The sequence below is a fragment of the Stenella coeruleoalba genome (genome assembly GCF_951394435.1).
Source record: "Stenella coeruleoalba genome assembly, chromosome: 1".
NCBI classification, from domain to species: Eukaryota; Metazoa; Chordata; class Mammalia; order Artiodactyla; family Delphinidae; genus Stenella; species Stenella coeruleoalba.
In genome coordinates this window covers 34,671,353-34,689,387 of record NC_137169.1, presented here as the reverse complement: position 1 = coordinate 34,689,387, position 18,035 = coordinate 34,671,353, and the positions used below count along the sequence as shown (strand labels likewise).

At 46.6% G+C, this 18,035-nt stretch overlaps 2 protein-coding genes across 3 annotated transcripts in view; both read right to left on the bottom strand.

Annotated features, from left to right (window-relative positions):
• ZNF691 (zinc finger protein 691) overlaps nucleotides 1-2,902 on the bottom strand; it is a 39,855-nt gene extending 36,953 nt beyond the window's left edge. The window contains exon 1 of one of the 2 annotated variants that reach the window (XR_013827879.1): nucleotides 2,846-2,902. The gene's annotated coding sequence lies outside the window, so the exon portion shown is untranslated. The remainder of the gene's footprint in view (nucleotides 1-2,845) is intronic. The other variant, XM_079918899.1, reaches the window with a different exon arrangement.
• A 3,309-nt stretch (nucleotides 2,903-6,211) lies between these two features.
• Nucleotides 6,212-14,361, bottom strand: ERMAP (erythroblast membrane associated protein (Scianna blood group); the record flags this gene model as incomplete). Its single annotated transcript, XM_079933223.1, has 8 exons — nucleotides 6,212-7,408; nucleotides 8,609-8,635; nucleotides 8,743-8,769; nucleotides 8,862-8,882; nucleotides 11,480-11,536; nucleotides 12,538-12,570; nucleotides 13,427-13,543; nucleotides 14,277-14,361. The coding sequence occupies 8 exons, from the start codon at nucleotides 14,359-14,361 to the stop codon at nucleotides 6,684-6,686; spliced, it is 1,092 nt and encodes a 363-aa protein (XP_079789349.1). The 3' UTR covers nucleotides 6,212-6,683.
• Nucleotides 14,362-18,035: the final 3,674 nt, after the last annotated feature.

Here is an 18,035-nt window from a genome sequence, read left to right as displayed (position 1 = left end):
ACAGCTGCTACTACAATTGTTGAAGACGCTACATGCTAGCCCTGTGAAGAAGGCAAGTATGAAAAAGATCCCTTACATGCTATTGTCGGGAAACAAAAAAAATTCAATTAAAAAATGGTACAGTACATATAATCTAAAATGTGAAATACGGACAGTACCTTAAATCTTTAAGGAGTGGGAGGTCAGCAAACTTTCTGTAAAGGACCAGAGAGTATATGTTTAGTAAATTTTGGGGGCCATAGGATCTCTGTTGCAGCTACTCAACTCTGCCATTGTATCATAAAGCAGCCATAGAAAATCTGTAAATGATTGGGTGTGTCTGTTTTCATAAAACTTTATTTAAAAGCAGGGCAGGGATAAAGATGTAGACATAGAGAATGGACTTGAGGACACGGGGTGGGACGGGGAAGCTGGGGCGAAGTGAGAGTAGCATTGACATATATACACTACCAAATGTAAAATAGTTAGCCAGTGGGAAGCAGCAACATAGCACAGGGAGATCAGCTCAGTGTTTTGCGGTGACCTAGAGGGTGGGATAAGGAGGATGGGAGGGAGGCTCAAGAGGGAGGGGATATGGGGACATATGTACGCATATGGCTGATTCACTTTGGTGTACAGCAGAAACTAACACAGCATTGTGAAGCAATTATACTCCAATAAAGATCTATTAAAAAAAACAAAAGGAGGTGAAGTATAATTTACCAATCTCTATTAGAGAGTGCTTTTTCAAGAATCTAGATAAGTGATGTGAAAAATAACAGGCTTGCTTCACCTTCAAAAATGTAAAAAAAAATCAGGAACAATTTATTCCGATACTTATTCACTGTCTCCTGACCATCCTTTTAAAAATTACAACCCCTCCAAAAAAATAAATTAAAAAATTACGACCCCTTCCCCTTCACTCAGTCTCCCCTGCCCCACAGCACTTCTCAACTCCTAACAATGTTTTTTATGTCTATTATTTAGTATCGGCCTCCCCCTGCAAAACCTAAGTCCCGTGAGGGCCAGGTTCTTTGCTTTATTCATTAATATAACCCCAACTCCTACAGCAGTGGCAGTCATACCTAGTAGATCCTTAATAAATATCTGCTGAACGAACTGAATGAAGGCTGGGCCTGTCTCCAGAACCCATTTCATGCCTACTTGTGTCTATTCTCACCCACTATTCCTTAACAATCTCCTAATTCCTGCCCACTTCCTCCTTTATGCACCCACAGAATCTTGTACTTGCTTTTACAGTGATTTGCAATTATCTGTTTACATGTCTATTTCCACTATTAGTTTATAAGCAACTTGAGGGCAGGGACTGGGTCATTCTGGCAATCTCTCCAGCACAAGGCCTGGTGCTCAAAACTTTTTTTAAGTACAAGGGAATGGATATGATCTAATTTACTTCCTACCGCTGCCCATCCCACCTAGGGCTCCAACATCTGTCTTTATGCAATGAGCTACATGGCCTCCATTCACTACCAATCCTGCTATCCTGAGAACCCACAATATACCAAGCTGCGACTCTACCCACGGCTGAATGCTGGGTCAAAAAAGAGCAAAAAGATTTAAGATTATAGTCACCACCCTAAAAGAGTTTATGGTACAGTGCAGTGAAATAGGCCATGAACTCCAGAAACTCATACAGTGTAGAAGGTTAAGTTCCAGTGGAAGCAGGGAAATCGTAATTTGCCCAAGGGCACACAGCAAGTGAGTGGCAGAACTGGGAGCCATGCCCATCACTCCAAAGCCAGTGCTTTTAAGCACTACACCAGTATCGGAGGAAGAGGAGAGAAAGAGGGAAGGAAGAAAGGAAAGAAGGAACAGCGCCATGGTAGTTCTGATGACACAGGCATATCTCCCTGAAGAGCTCAGAGATGAGCAGCTTGACGGAAAAGGTGGTCTTTGAGCTACGACTTGCAGGATGGGTGAGCAACGTTGGGACTTAGTGAGATGGGGAGCCCACCATCTACTGAGAAGACAGTGGCAGGTAAAGTAAAGAGGCTCTTACATATTACATTTCAGAGATTTCAGAGGAGAAAGGGGCCCATGGGGCTTGTCTTCCCAGGAGGCTCAGAGGTACAGGGAGGACCAAAGGTGGAAGGGACTGAGGCAGTGGTAAAGGAGCCAAGTCTAAGAAGTTAGCGCCAAGAAGGTGGGGTTGTTGATCACTGATGCTGAAGGCCAAAGGCCTGGGTTAGAGGGAAGAGGCCAAGCTGGAAAGCGGGCTGAAGGGCCTTAGTTCGGGGTCTTTGGGATCAAGTCGAGAGCTGGCGGGGGAGGAAGGGGAGAGAGGAGCTTGGAAAGATCAGGGAAACTGTGTTAAAGAACTGGGAATTGTACAGGGGGGGGTGGATAAGGGGTGAGAGATAGAGAAGGACCAAAAGAGTCAGAGGGTCCGAGGAGACTGGTCAGGGGACCCGGCCCTAGAGGCCGGGTCGTGTGCAGCGGGGCGGAGTCTGAGGGCACGAGCGTTGTAGAGCACAGGAGCTGGGTTCAGGCTTGCCGACGGGCTTGGGGCCGGAGCGGTGGGAGAAAAGAAGCTGACCCCAAATGTATGGTCAGTGGAAGCGGGGCTGGACTACTCAAAGGCCAAGAGAAGGGCGGGAAGGTAGTGGTTTGGGGCCAGCAGTCTGGTCGTGCAGGCCGGGGGAAGGGGTCAGGAGTTAGGGCGGAGGGACCACAGGGGCCCGTTTGCTCCCCACTGGGTCCGGGGAGCAAAGCCACAGCCCCAACTGCCCGGTGAGAGGGAAGGGGCCACGTTTAGAGTTCTCCGCGACGCCATGCGCGCGCCCCCCCCCCCCCCCGCCGCCCCCGTCCCCCCGCAACCGCTACCCCGGGCCCGACGCCGACCAACCTAGCTCCAGCCGTACGCTCAGGGACAGCACCGCCTCGGGTGGCCGGGGGAAGGAGTCGGAACCGGAACCCTGAAAGGATCCGCCCTGCCTCTCCAGGACTGGTTCCTGAGGGTTGCCCTTCCTTGCTATTGGCTATACTGGCTGCCACACGGCAAGAAACTCGGGCAGGACCGCCAGTAAGCTTTGGCCTCGGGCGTGGCCTGCTGGGAGTTGTAGTCCTGTGGAAGATGGTAGCCGCAGAGAAGAAATTTGAGTTTAGAATTTAGTGGTGCAGACTGGATTCCCTCCAAGGTCGTCGGATTTCCTTCTGCGCTCTGGCGTTAAAAGCCCAACGTTCAGGGCCACCGGTCTGGGAAGTTGTAGAATATGTAGAGCTAACTAACCTCCATGACCTCCAAGGGGTCATGAATTCAGAGCTGCTTGTTTACTCTGAGCGGGCGACCGTTGATGGTCCTGTAGACACCCCGCGAAGCCAGAGTCCCGCGCCTCACTGGTGGTAATTTAAAGCCAAAGGATTGTGGAACTGGAAGGGAGTCTATTTATTTATATTGATGTATAGTTGATTTACAATACTGTGTTAGTTTCAGATGTACAGCATAGTGATTTGGGGTAGTTGTTTGCAGATTATATTCCATTATATAGGTTATTACAAGATATTGTGTATAATTCCCCGTATGATATAGTAAATCCCTGTTGCTTATCTATTTTTTGGATACTAGTTTGTATCTGTTAATCCTATACTCCTAATTTGTCCCTCCCCCTGGAAGGGAGTTCAAAGATCAACTAATCCAATACATTTGTCAGAGAAGCTAAATGTTCTCTGTCCAAGGAACCACCTCTGGTTTCCCAAAGCCCCCGCACAGGGTTTTTTCTGAGTGCTGTTTAATTAAACCTGACTGTAGTTCGTCAGTTCAGACACAAGACCACTAAGGCACATCCAGGATTAGGATTTTTTTTCCAGGTTTAACTTAAAAAAAAAAAAGTCTAATTAATCAAATATGTATGCTAAAATTCTACACGCCTCTCATATCTTCAAGGTATTTCAGTGCAAAGAGAAAACGGTATTGTCTTCAGAGCTACATACACTGGATTTATGCTCCCAGTTCTACTACCTAGCCATTTAGAGCATTATTTCCTTATTGTAAGGATTAAATGAGTCAGGACTTCCCTGCTGGTCCAGTGGTGAAGACTCCACGCTTCAGCTGCAGGAGGCATGGGTTCGATCCCTGGTCTGGCCTGCATGGAGTGCACTGCAGCCCCCCAAATAAAGAAGAAGAAGAAAAAGAGTTAACATATGTAATGCTTCTGCCTCCATAAATGTCAGTTCTCTTTCCTGCTGGTAAGTTTCCTTGGGTGCAGCCAATGTGAATAATGTGAATTAGTTTTAAGACTGGGATATTCACAAAAGTATGTTTGAAATTTAATATGGATGAGTGAAATGTAAATACCCCATACACGCTATTACTTTATAAACTGATATAAATGAAATACTGAGAAGGCAGATGCAGAAATAAAGCTGTGGCTTTATTTTTAACTGTGGTTAAAGCTTGCATGGGTGGAATCAGGCTGTTCAAAACCAATCCCATAAGGTGCCCTTCTCTTACCAGCCCAAAGCCTTTCCCCACAACTTCTCATTCACAATGAAAATAAGAGCATGCCAAACAATGAATAACAAACTTTTATTTAAGGACTGTACAAAAGCAAACAAAATATTCCATTCAGGAGCTGTGATGGTTAATTTTACTGGGCCATAGGGTGCCCAGATATTTGGTCAAACATTATTCTGAGTATTTCCTTTAGGGGTTTTTAGATGAGATTAACATTTAAATCGGTAGATTGAATAAAGCAAATTGCTCTCCCTAATGTGGGTGGGCCTGATCCAATCAGTTGAAGGACTAATGGAACCAAATAGCTGACCACCCCCCAAGTAAGAAAGAATTCTTCCTGCCTGACAGCCTTCAGACTGAGTCATCAACCTTTTTCCTACTTTAGACTCAAACTGAAATATTGGTTTTTGGGTCTTAAGCCTGTCAGCCTTTAAACAGGAATTACACCATGGGATCTCCTGGGTCTTGGGCCTTCAGACTTGGATGGGAACTAAACCATTGGCTCACCTGGGCCTCCAACTTGCTGACTAACCCTGCAGATCTTGGGACTTGCCAGCCTCCATAATGGTGTGAACAAATTCCTTATAATAAATAAATATATATATATTCTTCCTGCTGTGTGTGTGTGTGTGTGTGTGTGTGTGTGTGTGTGTGTGTGTGTGCGTCTGTATACACACATATAAAATATATATTCTGGGGCTTCCCTGGTGGCGCAGTGGTTGAGAGTCTGCCTGCCGATGCAGGGGACACGGGTTCGTGCCCCGGTCCGGGAAGATCCCACATGCCGCGGAACGGCTGGGCGCGTGAGCCATGGCCTCTGAGCCTGCGCGTCCGGAGCCTGTGCTCCACAACGGGAGAGGCCACAACAGTGAGAGGCCCGCGTACCACAAAAAAAATAAAATAAAATACATATTCTGTTTCTCTGGAGAACCCTAATACATGCACTAAGAGAACTTCTGACAGACACATAGAGCCACTTTCTGTTGGGCAGAACTGTGCACCCATCTGCAAACTGATAGCCAACATCACCACAGAGAGGTCAGATCACATATGTGGTGTGACTTGAGAGTGATTAGGGTTCTTTCTGAAACCCACACCAAAAAAGCAAGTTCATTATTTTATCCTCACGCCTGGTCTACCAACTTCCTATGTGAGATCAATACTCTCTGATCTAAGAGGCTGTTTGCTCCACAAATAGTCCAGTTTTCCAATATTATGGTCTTATAGAACAAAAGCTTCTGCACTGGTGGTTAAAACTGCCACTTCTTCTAGCTGGGCCTCTCTGAATCCCAGAGGGGATTCAAAAAGGCCAGTGCAACAGATGGCCTAACCCACTGCTGCCTTTTCAAGGCCACACACAGCTGAGCTGCTCTGTTTGAAGCCATACCTCCCAGCTTCCTCCTGAGGTTTTTCAGGATTACGGCTACCACGTTTAAAGTCCCCATACCTGGTTATCACCAGGTTAGCTTTGAAAACATGTACATTAGCACTGAATGTCACCAAACTATGCTGTAAACAGGATCAAGGAAATAGAAAAGGGTGGCTTTTTTTTTTTTTTTAATTCCCCTGGCCTTCTGCCCTATATTCCAGAAGAAAGAAGGAAGAGTGTGTGATCCAAAACATGTTTACTTTTAAAAAGCTGGCTATGGGGGCTAGAGGCCTGAACAGAGAAAAGGAGAAAAGCAGTTCTTGACAGGATAAGTAAGAAGTCACTGGTCATCATAACTTCATGACTACAAGCCTGAGTGCAGGATGAGGCAGGATGAAGTGCTTTTAAACAGCCCCTCGAGTAAAGAGCCCCTGTATCTCAGTGACACACATTCAACACCACCACCTAAACCTAATCTGATTGTTCATTTGGTTTTCCTCCCATCTTTTTGTTTTTTTTTTTTTTTTGCTCACACCACACGGCTTGTGGGATCTTAGTTCCCCAACCAGGGGTTGAACCTGGGCCCTCAGCAGTGAAAGCACGGAGTCCTAACCACCGGACCGCCAGGGAATTCCCATCATTTGGTTTTCAAGAATTCTTCCAGGGCAATGTAAACTTCAAGTCCCCAGAAGGAAGACACGGTTTAGAACTGAGCCCTGGGAGAAAGTTGGTACAAGAGAAACCACAAAGGGGCCTGGGGGAAAGGAGGAGAGATGGTCCAGAATCAGGTGGTTAGGCCAAGAGATTGAAATCCAGGGCACTGGGCTGGAGCATCTGGGGAGCAGGTGATGAGGCTCATCCCTAAAAAGAAGGAACCTTGAGCCCCTGCAGGGCTGGGCCAATGTCAGAGGGCCAGGACAGGATCATATCTGTGAGTGGGAGGAGCTCTTGTGCCTGAGCGGGGAGCAGAAGAGGGTCCACCTGCAGGGCCACGTCTCCATTAGCAAGACCTTTTTCTTCTGGCTTGGGGACAGTTGATTCTTCCGGTTTTTGGAGTTTAGAACAGATGATTAGAGGTGCCATGTTTTTCCCTCCATCATGAAGGCAAGGTTCAAAGAAAGGGCGAAGGGGGCCAGAGAAACTGTGGGTGAAAGTAAAGATGTGGGACTGGTTGGTCACGTTGTAGAAGGAAATGACTCCTGCTTCATAGTCCAGAAAAATCCCCACACAACGCGGGGACTCTTTCAGGCGGAAGGAGGTCTGCGGGGATGTTAGGGCCTCGTACTCATTCTTGCGATTCTGTCGCAGGAGCCAGTGTCCATTGGCGGGCGAGGCGGTGACCTTCCCCTTCCTGCTCACCGACTCACTACACACCCCCAGGGCCCATTTGCTCTTGTCTGCCACAGACACCTCCCAGTAGTGACAGCCAGCTATGAAGTACTCAGAGCCCAGGACACTGACGACGAAGTCAAATCGCTGAGGGTTGTTGGGCACAGGCTGCCTTGTGTCTCCAAGCTTCACACACCTGCGGTCCTCAGACAGGATGAGTTTGGGATGCGCTGTGTCTGGGTCCAGGGTCACAGTCACTGCAGAGAGTCACAGAGATGTGAGGTTTGAGACGGCTAGGTCTCAAGGGATCTTTGAGTAGCTTTGGAGGGAATAATCATCCCTAGGTCTGCAACCACTGTCATCGGCCCATTTTACTTTATGGTGCCCTCACCTTCACATGTCCTGGAACTAAAGAAAACTGTCTTCCAGTCTCCTAGATCTGCTGGTGGTCTGCTAAGTAAAAGAGGAAATGTTTCTCACCCATCTGTGAAGCTGCCTTAATCCTTAGGAAATACTGCCTTTGTCTTTGCTGGTCCAAAGGAATCTAATGCATGATAATAAACAGGCTTTGATGTTAGACCCTGTAGCTAGATAGCATGTTTTGAGTCCCAGCTCTGCCACAAGCTAGTTATGTGACCCTGGGCTTCTTATTCACCTCAAAACCTTAGTTTCTTCATCTGTAAAGAAGGAATAATAGCACCACTGAATAATATGCTGGAGAAGCTGTTGTGCAGATCTGATGAGCTAATGCATGAGATAGTGCCTTGTTCACACAGTGAGTGTGTGACGCTCATTTTCTTAGCTAAAATTATTGCTTATAACTATCATTTTAACATGGTAATATAGAGAGACTTCCCTGGTGGCACAGTGGTTAAGAATCCGCCTGCCAATGCAGGGGGCATGGTTGGATCCCCGGTCCAGGAAGATCCCACATGCCGCGGAGCAGCTAAGCCCGTGTGCCACAACTACTGAGCCTGCACTCTAGAACCCACAAGCCACAACTACTGAGCCTGTGTGCTACAACTACTAAGGCTGCAGAAAAATAAAACACTCATGCATCCAAAAAAAAAAAAAAATACAATGAGGAAATTAACGTGCAAATGAAAAACTCAGAAAAATATTTTGTGAAAAATACGACAAGAGTTAATATAGAAAAAGTCCCCACAAGTCGAAAAGTAGCCAGAATAGGACAGGCGCAGACAAGCCATAAAGATAAAATACAAGTAACCAATGAACTTAAGAAAAATCTCAAAAATCACAGAAAACCCGTAAGAAGAGTAAACCAATTATTTACCAGTGTTCTAAAAGAAGGGAGACTTTCTGAATCAAAGATTTTTTAAATTTGATAAGCAGATAAACAGATTTGGCTTAATTTTTTTTTTTAATTACAGTCTGCCCTCCAAAGGAACAGAGCAATGGGCTCTGAAATGTGGATCCATTAAACTGGTGCAACTTACCAAAGTGTAGCCGGGCCCTTCTCCAGCCTAAAAGACAGAAAAAGGGATTGTTAAAGTAATGGAGAAATGGAGACCTCCTGGTGCAGTTGGAGTGGGGGAAGGTAGAGTGGGGGGACAGGGAGAGTGCACCTCACCTGAGTTTGCTGCAGCTCTCTTTAACTCTACAAAAGAAGAAACAAGGGGAGTGAGCTTTCACTGGAAACATAGAATCAACAGAAGTTGGTATAGAAGTTATAAGAACAGGGGAACTTACTCAGTTCATGCCGGAGTTTCTCTAAAGAATAACAATTTGACAAATCAGAATGAGGGCTTGTACATGCCTGTGATGCTCCAGTCCCATCCCAACCGCATTCCCAGAGCAGATCCCCACTAGCAATACCCTGAACTTTCCCCTGACAGTGTTTCCAACAGCAATGGCTCCCAGCCACGGTCCTGGGGTCCCCAGAGATACTGCAGAGGGTCAGTGAGTCCCTATGGGAGCCAAACCTGACTTGCAGATTGAATCAACAACACATCTCACACATGTAAGTGATGGCAACATAAACGTATGTAGATGTTGTGGGAGAAGAATAAAATATAAGTTCATTTAAAACTATTACTAATTTCCATTAGATTTTCTTATGCGTGTTTTCTCAATGTAAAATCAAATAGACATATCACGTGTCTGAAGATTTGGGGTTGTTGTTGTTATGAAGAGGGTCTCATACATGAACAGGTGGAGAAGCACTGTTCCACATATTCAGCTGAATGAGGATCCATCTACCTTGGATCCCACCGAAGGCAACGTCATGCCTGAGTGATAGAAGTGTCTCCTAGATGTCTTCGCCTATGGAGGGTATCTCTCTTCTTGCTAAAACATTTCCCATTTAGTGACTACATAACAATTGTGCAGGAAAGAGGAGCACAGAATATTTGAGGAAAAAGAGGTTTTAGGGAGCCAGGAAATTCCCCACCCTCATGCTTGAAGTATCCTTGCCCTTGGCCCCTCTCTTCTGCCCCAGGAGGTGAATCTGAGAGTCTCATCATAAAGCAAAGATGTCAGCAGAAGGAGGTTTGTGGCACGGAAGAGGAGCAGAACTTACTGAGGGCTTTATAGAGACGTCCTAAAAAAACAGAGAAACAGGCACGAGTGAGCAGATCCTGCCGCTTTATCCCCAGGGCCCAGGAAGTCTCATCACTCCACCCCTATGCCCCCCAGCCCCCAAACCCCACCCCTGGCTGAAAGAATGATGACAATCCTATCAGCCCCCAATACAGTCACATCCCGCTAAGGGCAGACTGGGGAATTCACCGGTGCTGGTGCCACTTTCCAGATGACCTGGACTACCCTGACTTTGGTTCCTCTTCCCTTCCTTTTGTCTGTCTGGTTTCATTTCCGCTGTTCATATGAGTGTTTCCAATATGTTTGTAACCGAGTGTCCATGAGTGTATGCCTTGCCGCCCTTTTATAACTGTTTATAATATCTATGGTGTAAAACTAGCTGAAGGCCTACCATTGACTTACTGATGTGGGCTGTTATTCTCTACACTAACCTCCCCCCACCCCGCTGAAGTACTGTGGAGAAACACAAATTTGGAGACCCCAGAAGGTCTGGGACATGTGCATATGCTTCTGTGCTTTGGGGGAGTACTTGCAGCCTCTCTGGTAGGGTCATCTGCCCACATTTTCCCCTTAGCACTGGCCCTGCCACAGAGTTGAAATTATACATTTGAGTTCACTGCCAGGCCCTGTGCTAAGGGCTGGGCATATGTTAGGTGTTGGGCATTGGGGCAGTGAAGCTGAATATGATATGGTCCCTAACAAGGTAACGGTTTATTTTTACCATTCCCACTACCAACAGCCTCCATTTAGTGTGTCCTGTTTTTATGACGTAGGCCCTGAATCTGCTCAACAATATGAGGTGCATATAATTATTATTCCCATTTTACAGACTGGTGGTCTGAGGCTCAGAGGGACATGGAAATTTATCCAGATTATCCAGCTGGTAAGTGGCCAAGGAGGCAGGATTCAAACCCAAGTCCCTCTGATTCCTAGTTGGAGGCCTTCCCCACTACACCACACTGTTCCTTCCCTTCTAGGACACGACGGTCATTGTGTCCCTGAGGTGTGCACCCCTATGCTTTAACTAGTCTGGAGCAGATGTGAGGGGGGGAAGGGAGGAGATGCCGAAATCACTGCAGGTGGAGCCATTTCTGAGCCAGTGACTTGTCTTCCCAGCTAGACTTTCAGAGGGCAGAGCCCCACCTGCTTTTTGTACCTGGGATGTCTGTCTTTTACCCTCAGTGGCCCAGAGCAAACATTCAATTAATGAAGACAAAATGGCAATAAGGGAAAGGTTTCAGGCACTGTAGTAGGAGTTGTGTGGGTTTTTTTTTAAGTTGTCTCTTTTAATCCTGAAAATAATCGGGTGAAGAGATCTATTATCCCCATTTTACAGATGAGGAAACCAAAGCTCAGAGCAGTAAACCCAGCCAGCAAGTGGCAGATCTGAGCCAGGTGCTGCTGACTCCAGAGCCTATGCCCCTCCCACTGTATCACACCACCTCTCTCAATGCAAAGATTGTATGGATCCTCCTTTAATACCATTTTAATATATGTTAAGATAGTATATGAATCTTCTTTTTAGGTTATTGGTGGGAAAGCCAATGAAGGAACCTATGAATTTTGACCCCAGGCATCCCTTTGGCCACTGCTACCAACCCTATAACCCCTTGATATTAAAAAATAAATTCCAATGGTATTAACAGAGAATATATGTGTGGGGTGTGTGTGTGTGTGTGCGTGTGTGTATACACATACACCACATATATATTGTATGTATAACAACCACCAGCATTTATGTAGGAGAAAAAATGTTATTTGTTCCTTACCCCTTATCCTATATATATAATTACCTTTTTCTTTTGCATGGTCTGAGAGAAGATTTTCTAGAGGAAGGAAAGTAAAAGAAAATGAGATTCTGTGACATTACCTTGAGGGTCCCTGCTTCCTATTGGGTTTATGGGCTCTTGAACCCGTCCCCCTCTATCTCCACCTCCACCTCCCTGATCCAGGCCCTCATCTCTCTCATTTGGATGCCAGAAAGAGCGGCCCAAATTGCCCCCAAATTCTGTTTTGCTCCCTCTGGTCTCCTCTCAACAGAGCAGCCAGAGAGAGCTTTCTGGAAGCACAATTCTGGTCAGGATAGCCCATTCGCAGCTTCTCCACAGCTCCAAAGAGAAAGACGAAAACCCTTCATGGGATCTGCAAGGCTGCACATGCTGATCCCCGCCTAACTCTGCAGCAGCACCTTCTGCCACCTTTCCCCTCACTTTTGCACCATGTTTCCTTCTCAAGCTGTTCTGCTGTGGGTGATTTCCTATTCCCTCTTCCCCCATGCCTGTCCGTCTTCCAGATCAAACATCACTGGGAACATCATCTGGAAACTCCTCTTTCATCCCTGAAGTTTGGTTGGTTCCACCCAGTCACCGTCTTCCCAGCCTTCAGAACTTCCATTTGTGGCTTCTGTACACATTTATTTGTGTAATTATTTAATGCACGTATACCCCCCTGACTAGACAGAAGTTCCAAGAAGGCAAAGACCGTGTCCGCTTTCACTCACTGTTGTGTCCCCAGCATCTGGTATAGTCTGCACTGCTTAGCAGAGAATTATCAGTTATTTGTTGGGTGCCCTACCTTAGACCTACACGACTCCCCCAGGATAAGATCAAGCCATGAGCTCAGAGACAAAATCACCAAACATACTGGAAGGCAAGCTATTACAAGGTAGAGTCAGCGGAAACTGGGAACAACAGGTTTTGACACCACCACCACCGTCACCACCCAGCAGATGCTGGGATCTTCAGGTCTGGAATTTAGATTAGTGGGCCCTGGGGACACAAAAATGAACAAAACAGAGAAACATACCTGCCCAGCCCAGGACACTCACCTACCTCCATTGCGTGTTCATAGAGAAGCCTCTCTGGAAGGGAGAGAGAGAGAGAGAGATGTAAGCTCGGCTTAAGGAAGGGCCTTTTCTAACAGGCAGAGCTGTCCAAGGGACCACAAGCTGCCTGAGCAGGACTTTGCTCCTTGTCGCTGTGGGTGTGTGACCATTAGAAAGGACTAGAGGGTCTTCAAACCATCAGACAGGGAAAGGAGTGTTCAGTCATGTGACTTTCAAGGTCCTTGGCAACCCTGCGAGCCATGAAATGCAACCATATTAATGAGGGTTTTATCTAATGGATATGATTGGATTTCTTTTTTTTTTTTTTTAAGATGTTGGGGGTAGGAGTTTATTAATTAATTAATTTTTTTTTTTTTTTTTGCTGGGTTGGGTCTTCGTTTCTGTGCGAGGGCTTTCTCTAGCTGTGGCAAGCGGGGGCCACTCTTCATCGCGGTGCCTGGGCCTCTCACTATCGCAGCCTCTCTTGTTGCGGAGCACAGGCTCCAGACACGCAGACTCAGTAGTTGTGGCTCACGGGCCTAGTTGCTCCGCGGCATGTGGGATCTTCCCAGACCAGGGCTCGAACCCGTGTCTCCCGCATTAGCAGGCAGATTCTCAACCACTGCGCCACCAGGGAAGCCCTGGATTTCTTAATTAATTAGAAGACTGGCATCATGCCAGTCTTCTAATTAATTCACAGCTCTGCCCAGGAGATTTCTGCACTTTCTTTGATCCTCTCTTCAATGTGGGTCCCCAGAACACAGCTCTACCAGTTTTCTCCCAGACAACCTATAGATAACTGTTAAGTCTCTGTCTGCTTCCTCCCAGCCTTTTCCTAGAGAGGCTGCAGTACCAATTCCTGCCAGCCTGGGCTCCCTTACCACTTAGTTACCTTTTGACCTTCTTTGCTTCCAGATGATGTAAATGCCCACCATGATGAAAATCCCCAGGACAGGCAGGATCACAGCAAGAGCCACTGCTGATGAGGAGAACCTCCCTGGAGATGGGGCTGAAACAGAAACCACCTGTGACCACCCTCTGAGAGCTTCTCCGTGGCAAGGGCCCCACCTCGAATGGCAGGTGACTCAGGCACATCCCAACTGCCTCTATCACCTTGAGAGAGACCTCCAGCCACGTTGGTGAGGCTCTCTGCTTCCCTCAGCGACTCAAACCCCAGATGACCCAGGAATGACTTTAAAGTGAGATGTTTATCTCTCAGGATTGGTTTCAATGGTCCCGCCTAAAGACATTGATTCAAACTCAGCATCTCAACCACAATCTCATCCTGCCCGAGACTTTGGAGAACTGGAGGTGCTTCCTCAGGAACCGCTATAGTCTTCTCATGAGCACCCATCTGCTCCCCCTTCAAATCCTCACTCTGAGATAGAGCAGCAGTCAGCGAACTCTTTGCCCGAGCCCTATTAGCAGGGGCAAAACTATTTCTATGGTGTCACAGCAGCAAGCCAAACGTCTAGACAGGAGAGAAAGAGGGACGGAAGGAAGAACGAGCGAAGAAAAGAACAGCAGGAGAGGCTCTAGGACAAGTGGCGAAGAGCCTAAGCTGGATGTGAGTTCTTGCTCAGCACTGCGTGACCCCCGGAGAGAGACTGAGGCTCGCCAAGCCCGGCCTGCCCTCTGGAACATGCACCCGAGAAGAAACAAGGCCTTGAGCCTGGCCTCCTTATTCTTGGAACCCCTTTGTCAGATGTCGCAGGCAGGGAAAGAGGTACGGAAACTCTCACCTGACACACGCAAAGGCAACTGGAGGAAGACGAGTGTGATGAAGCATCTGGAGAGCGAGGAGCCTGAGGAACTTGCCATCTTCATCCAAACTAGGAGGACAGACACAGGGAGGCATCAGAAAGAGTTGGCGAGCTTGATGGGAGAAAGGGTACCACCCAGGAGGTAGGGCAGTGATGGAGGCTGCATTGGGTACACTCTGGAGTCACAGGCCAGGTATTGAATCCCAGCTCTGCTGCTTACCTCCATGTGGCCTGAGTTTCTGGGACTCAGTTTCTCCATCTTTGAAATGGGTATAATAACTGTGCCTCCTGGCAGAATCATTGTGAAGATTGAAGGAGGTAAGTGCTCAACACAGAGGCTGGCATCATGGTTAAGTCTATAAATGCCATGAGTGAGCACTGCAGGGTGACACTCTGGGTGTGACTTAGAAGGCACAGGGAGGAGTCTAGAAGAATGAGAACCTATGCCCAGAGCTAGCCAGGTAAACACGGGAGGACTGGCTTCTTTTTGCATTTAGTGTCCCAGGTCAGGCTTGGGAAGTGCCTATTGCAAGCCAATCGTGGACCCACAATGTAGCCTGGAGCTCTTCCCTGACAGCTTTTCAAGTTTGACTATTGAGAAACAAGAAACCAGGGCAGTGAAGTTCCTGTATTTCATTATGAAGGCACTAATCCTACAAGTTCAGGGTCTGCAGTTAGAAAGACCTGGGTTCAAGTCTTAGCTCCACCCGTGTACTAGTTCTGTGTCCCTGGGAAAGTAGACATCTGTGGGTCTTCAGTTCTTAATGTATAAAGGGGAAACTTCTTCACAGGCAAATGTGAGGGTTCAAGGACATGATGCATGTAGAGCACTTGCCACATATGCCTATTGTTATTATTACTAAACTAAAAGAGGACGATCGTCCCTGGGAGGTGTGGGTCACTGTGTGCACTAAGCACAGGGAGACCCTAAGGGATTCCCTCCTGTACGACTCTTTCCCCTCCTACTTGCTACTGTCTGAAATTCCTTGAGCAGGAAAAAAATCTTTCATGCCACCCCTGGGGTTGAAGTTCAAATGCAAATCTTTGAGGAAGAGAGAAACTGCCTCTTACATTCTCTCCAAGACTTCAAACCCTTTCCAAAGAAGAGGGTTTGGGGAATTCCCTGGCAGTCCAGTGGTTAGGACTTAGCACTTTCACTGCAGAGGGGCTGGGTTCAATCCCTGGTCAGGGAACTAAGATCCCACGAGCCATGTGGCACTGACAAAAAAAAAAAAAAAAAAATAGAGGAGAGTTTTATGGAAGTCATAAGGCCAGATCTCTGCAGGTCTTGGAAGATGGCGAAGTGGGGCTTGGAGGAGGTGGGGCAGTCAAAGCAAGATGGGGAAACTGAAGATGGACTCAAGCTTTGAACACGTTTCCAGTTCTGTTTTTCTCACAGTGAGCAGCATACTGCTTTAGGGTTGTTTTCTTTGTTCGTTGTTTTAAAATCATGATGCATGCATATAACACCCCCCCAATCCCATGATGTTGCAAATGGCAACATAACGCTAGGACATTGTAAGGTTAGGAATACGGTTAGGATGGTTTTGTTGTTGTTGTTTGTTTGTTTGTTTGTTTTGCCTCCATCCCACCCACTTTCCTGCAGGTTACCAGCTACTCAGAAAGTGAACAAGACAAGTTAGGTAAATGAGAAAGGCTCTCTACCTTATCAATTAAGGTTGAAGGTGGAAGTAGGCAGGGCCCTGGATGCCCTGGAATTACCCCAATCCCCAAACCCTCAATGAGAAGGTATTTTTGAAACACAACCTGGGTAGCCACGCCCAGAGTGATGTGGAGCTGCAAGCTGAACAAGGGCTGCCTGAAATTTAATAAAAGGAGACCCCCAGGGCCCCATCTTCCTAGATTCAGATAGTTCATTAAGTGATTAAGAGGATGGGCTCTAGAGTCAGCCTGGGTTCAAGCCCTGGTTCTGCCATCACCTCCCTGGTGTGACCTTGGACAGACTAGTTTACTCCAAGTCTCCTCTCATTCACACATGAAGTGGAGTTAATAATAGTACCCACCTCGTAGATAGGGCTATAGTGAGCATTCATAGAAAACATGTGGTGCAATGGTCTGCACCAGATACTAAGAATAAAAAAGCAGGGCTTCCCTGGTGGTGCAGTGGTTAAGAATCCACCTGCCAATGCAGGGGACACAAGTTCGAGCCGTGGGAAGATCCCACATGCCGCGGAGCAACTAAGCCCATGCACCACAACTACTGAGCCTGTACTCTAGACCCTGCGAGCCACAACTACTGAGCCCACACGCCACAATTACTGAAACCCGCGCACCTAGATCCTGTGCTCTGCGACAAGAGAAGCCACCGCAATGAGAAGCCCGTGCGTCCCAGGAAGAGTAGCCCACCCCAGCCCTACTCGCCACCACTATAGAAAGCCCGCACGTAGCAACGAAGACCCAACATAGCCAAAAATTAAAAAAAAAAAAAAGTTGGAAATAAGTGAGGAATAATTAAAAACTGACAATGTGGGTTGTTAAAATACAAATAAATGTAATATATATTTCTATTTTTTTAAAAAAGCAAATGAAGTCCTTCCATCCAATTGTCACTCTGAGTAATGAGGGCAGGTGAGGTAGCTTCGGGAGGAGAGCTAGAAAGGATGACACCAGATACAGGACTTTCACTCTCCAGTCATTAGAGAAATGCAAATTAAGACCACAGTTAGATATGCTTTGTCTTCCTTCAAATTATCAAATATCAGGGGGAAAAATACCCAGAGTCAGCACACATGTGGGCAAACTGACTCCCTTGTCCATTGCTAAACTACTTTCACAAGGAAAATTTAGCAATAAGTATCAAAAGGTTTACATGTAGGCAAAAGTTTTTTAGCCGCTCCACGGCATGTGGGATCTTCCCAGACAGGGGCATGAACCCGTGTGCCCTGCATCGGCAGGCGGACTCTCAGCCACTGAGCCACCAGGGAGGCCCTAGGCAAAAGTTTTAATCCAGTAATTTCACCTCCAGAAAAGATTACTACAGAAATAAATAAAGATGTGCATGAGGATTTGATGGTGCGGATGCTCATCACAAAGTTATTTACGAAAAGAAAAAACTTGAAGACAACCTAAAAGTCCACTAAAATGGGAATGATTATTTATGGTACATTCTTGCAATGAAATACTATGCAGTATTTCATAATCACATGATAGAACAATCTTTAATAGCACTGGGAAATTTTCACTATATCCCAAACAATAAATTTTTAAAACGAAGCATAGGATGATACAATTTAGGCAGAATATACTTAGAAAAAAGGCAAAAATGTAGATATTAAGCAGTGGTTATTTCTGAGGGTGGGAGAGGGGAATGAAGGTGATCTTTATGGTTTTCGCTGTGTATTTTCTAAATTTTCTACCTTGAACATGTATAACTGTGATTATCAGGAAACAAATATATTGAAAGAATCAGGAGGATGACCAGGAAGGGAAGGAGAAAGAGGAGAAGAAACAGAGTCCACTTTGGGCAAAGGCACACACAGTCCAGGAGGCAAAGAAGCACAGCAGGAAGTGCCTCCCGAGGTCCAAAATCAGAAGCCACAGCCACAGTTGCTTTACAGCATCTCTTCTCAGAGCTTTGAGTGGAAAATCAAGTGCTGCCAAATCTTTTATTTCCTATTTTCTTACATGGATGTAATAACCCTCTATCTGGTCACCGTACTGAGCTCCAGATCTATTCTTCTGATCTGGTTGGCCAGGATGGCCTTCTTGCATCATGTC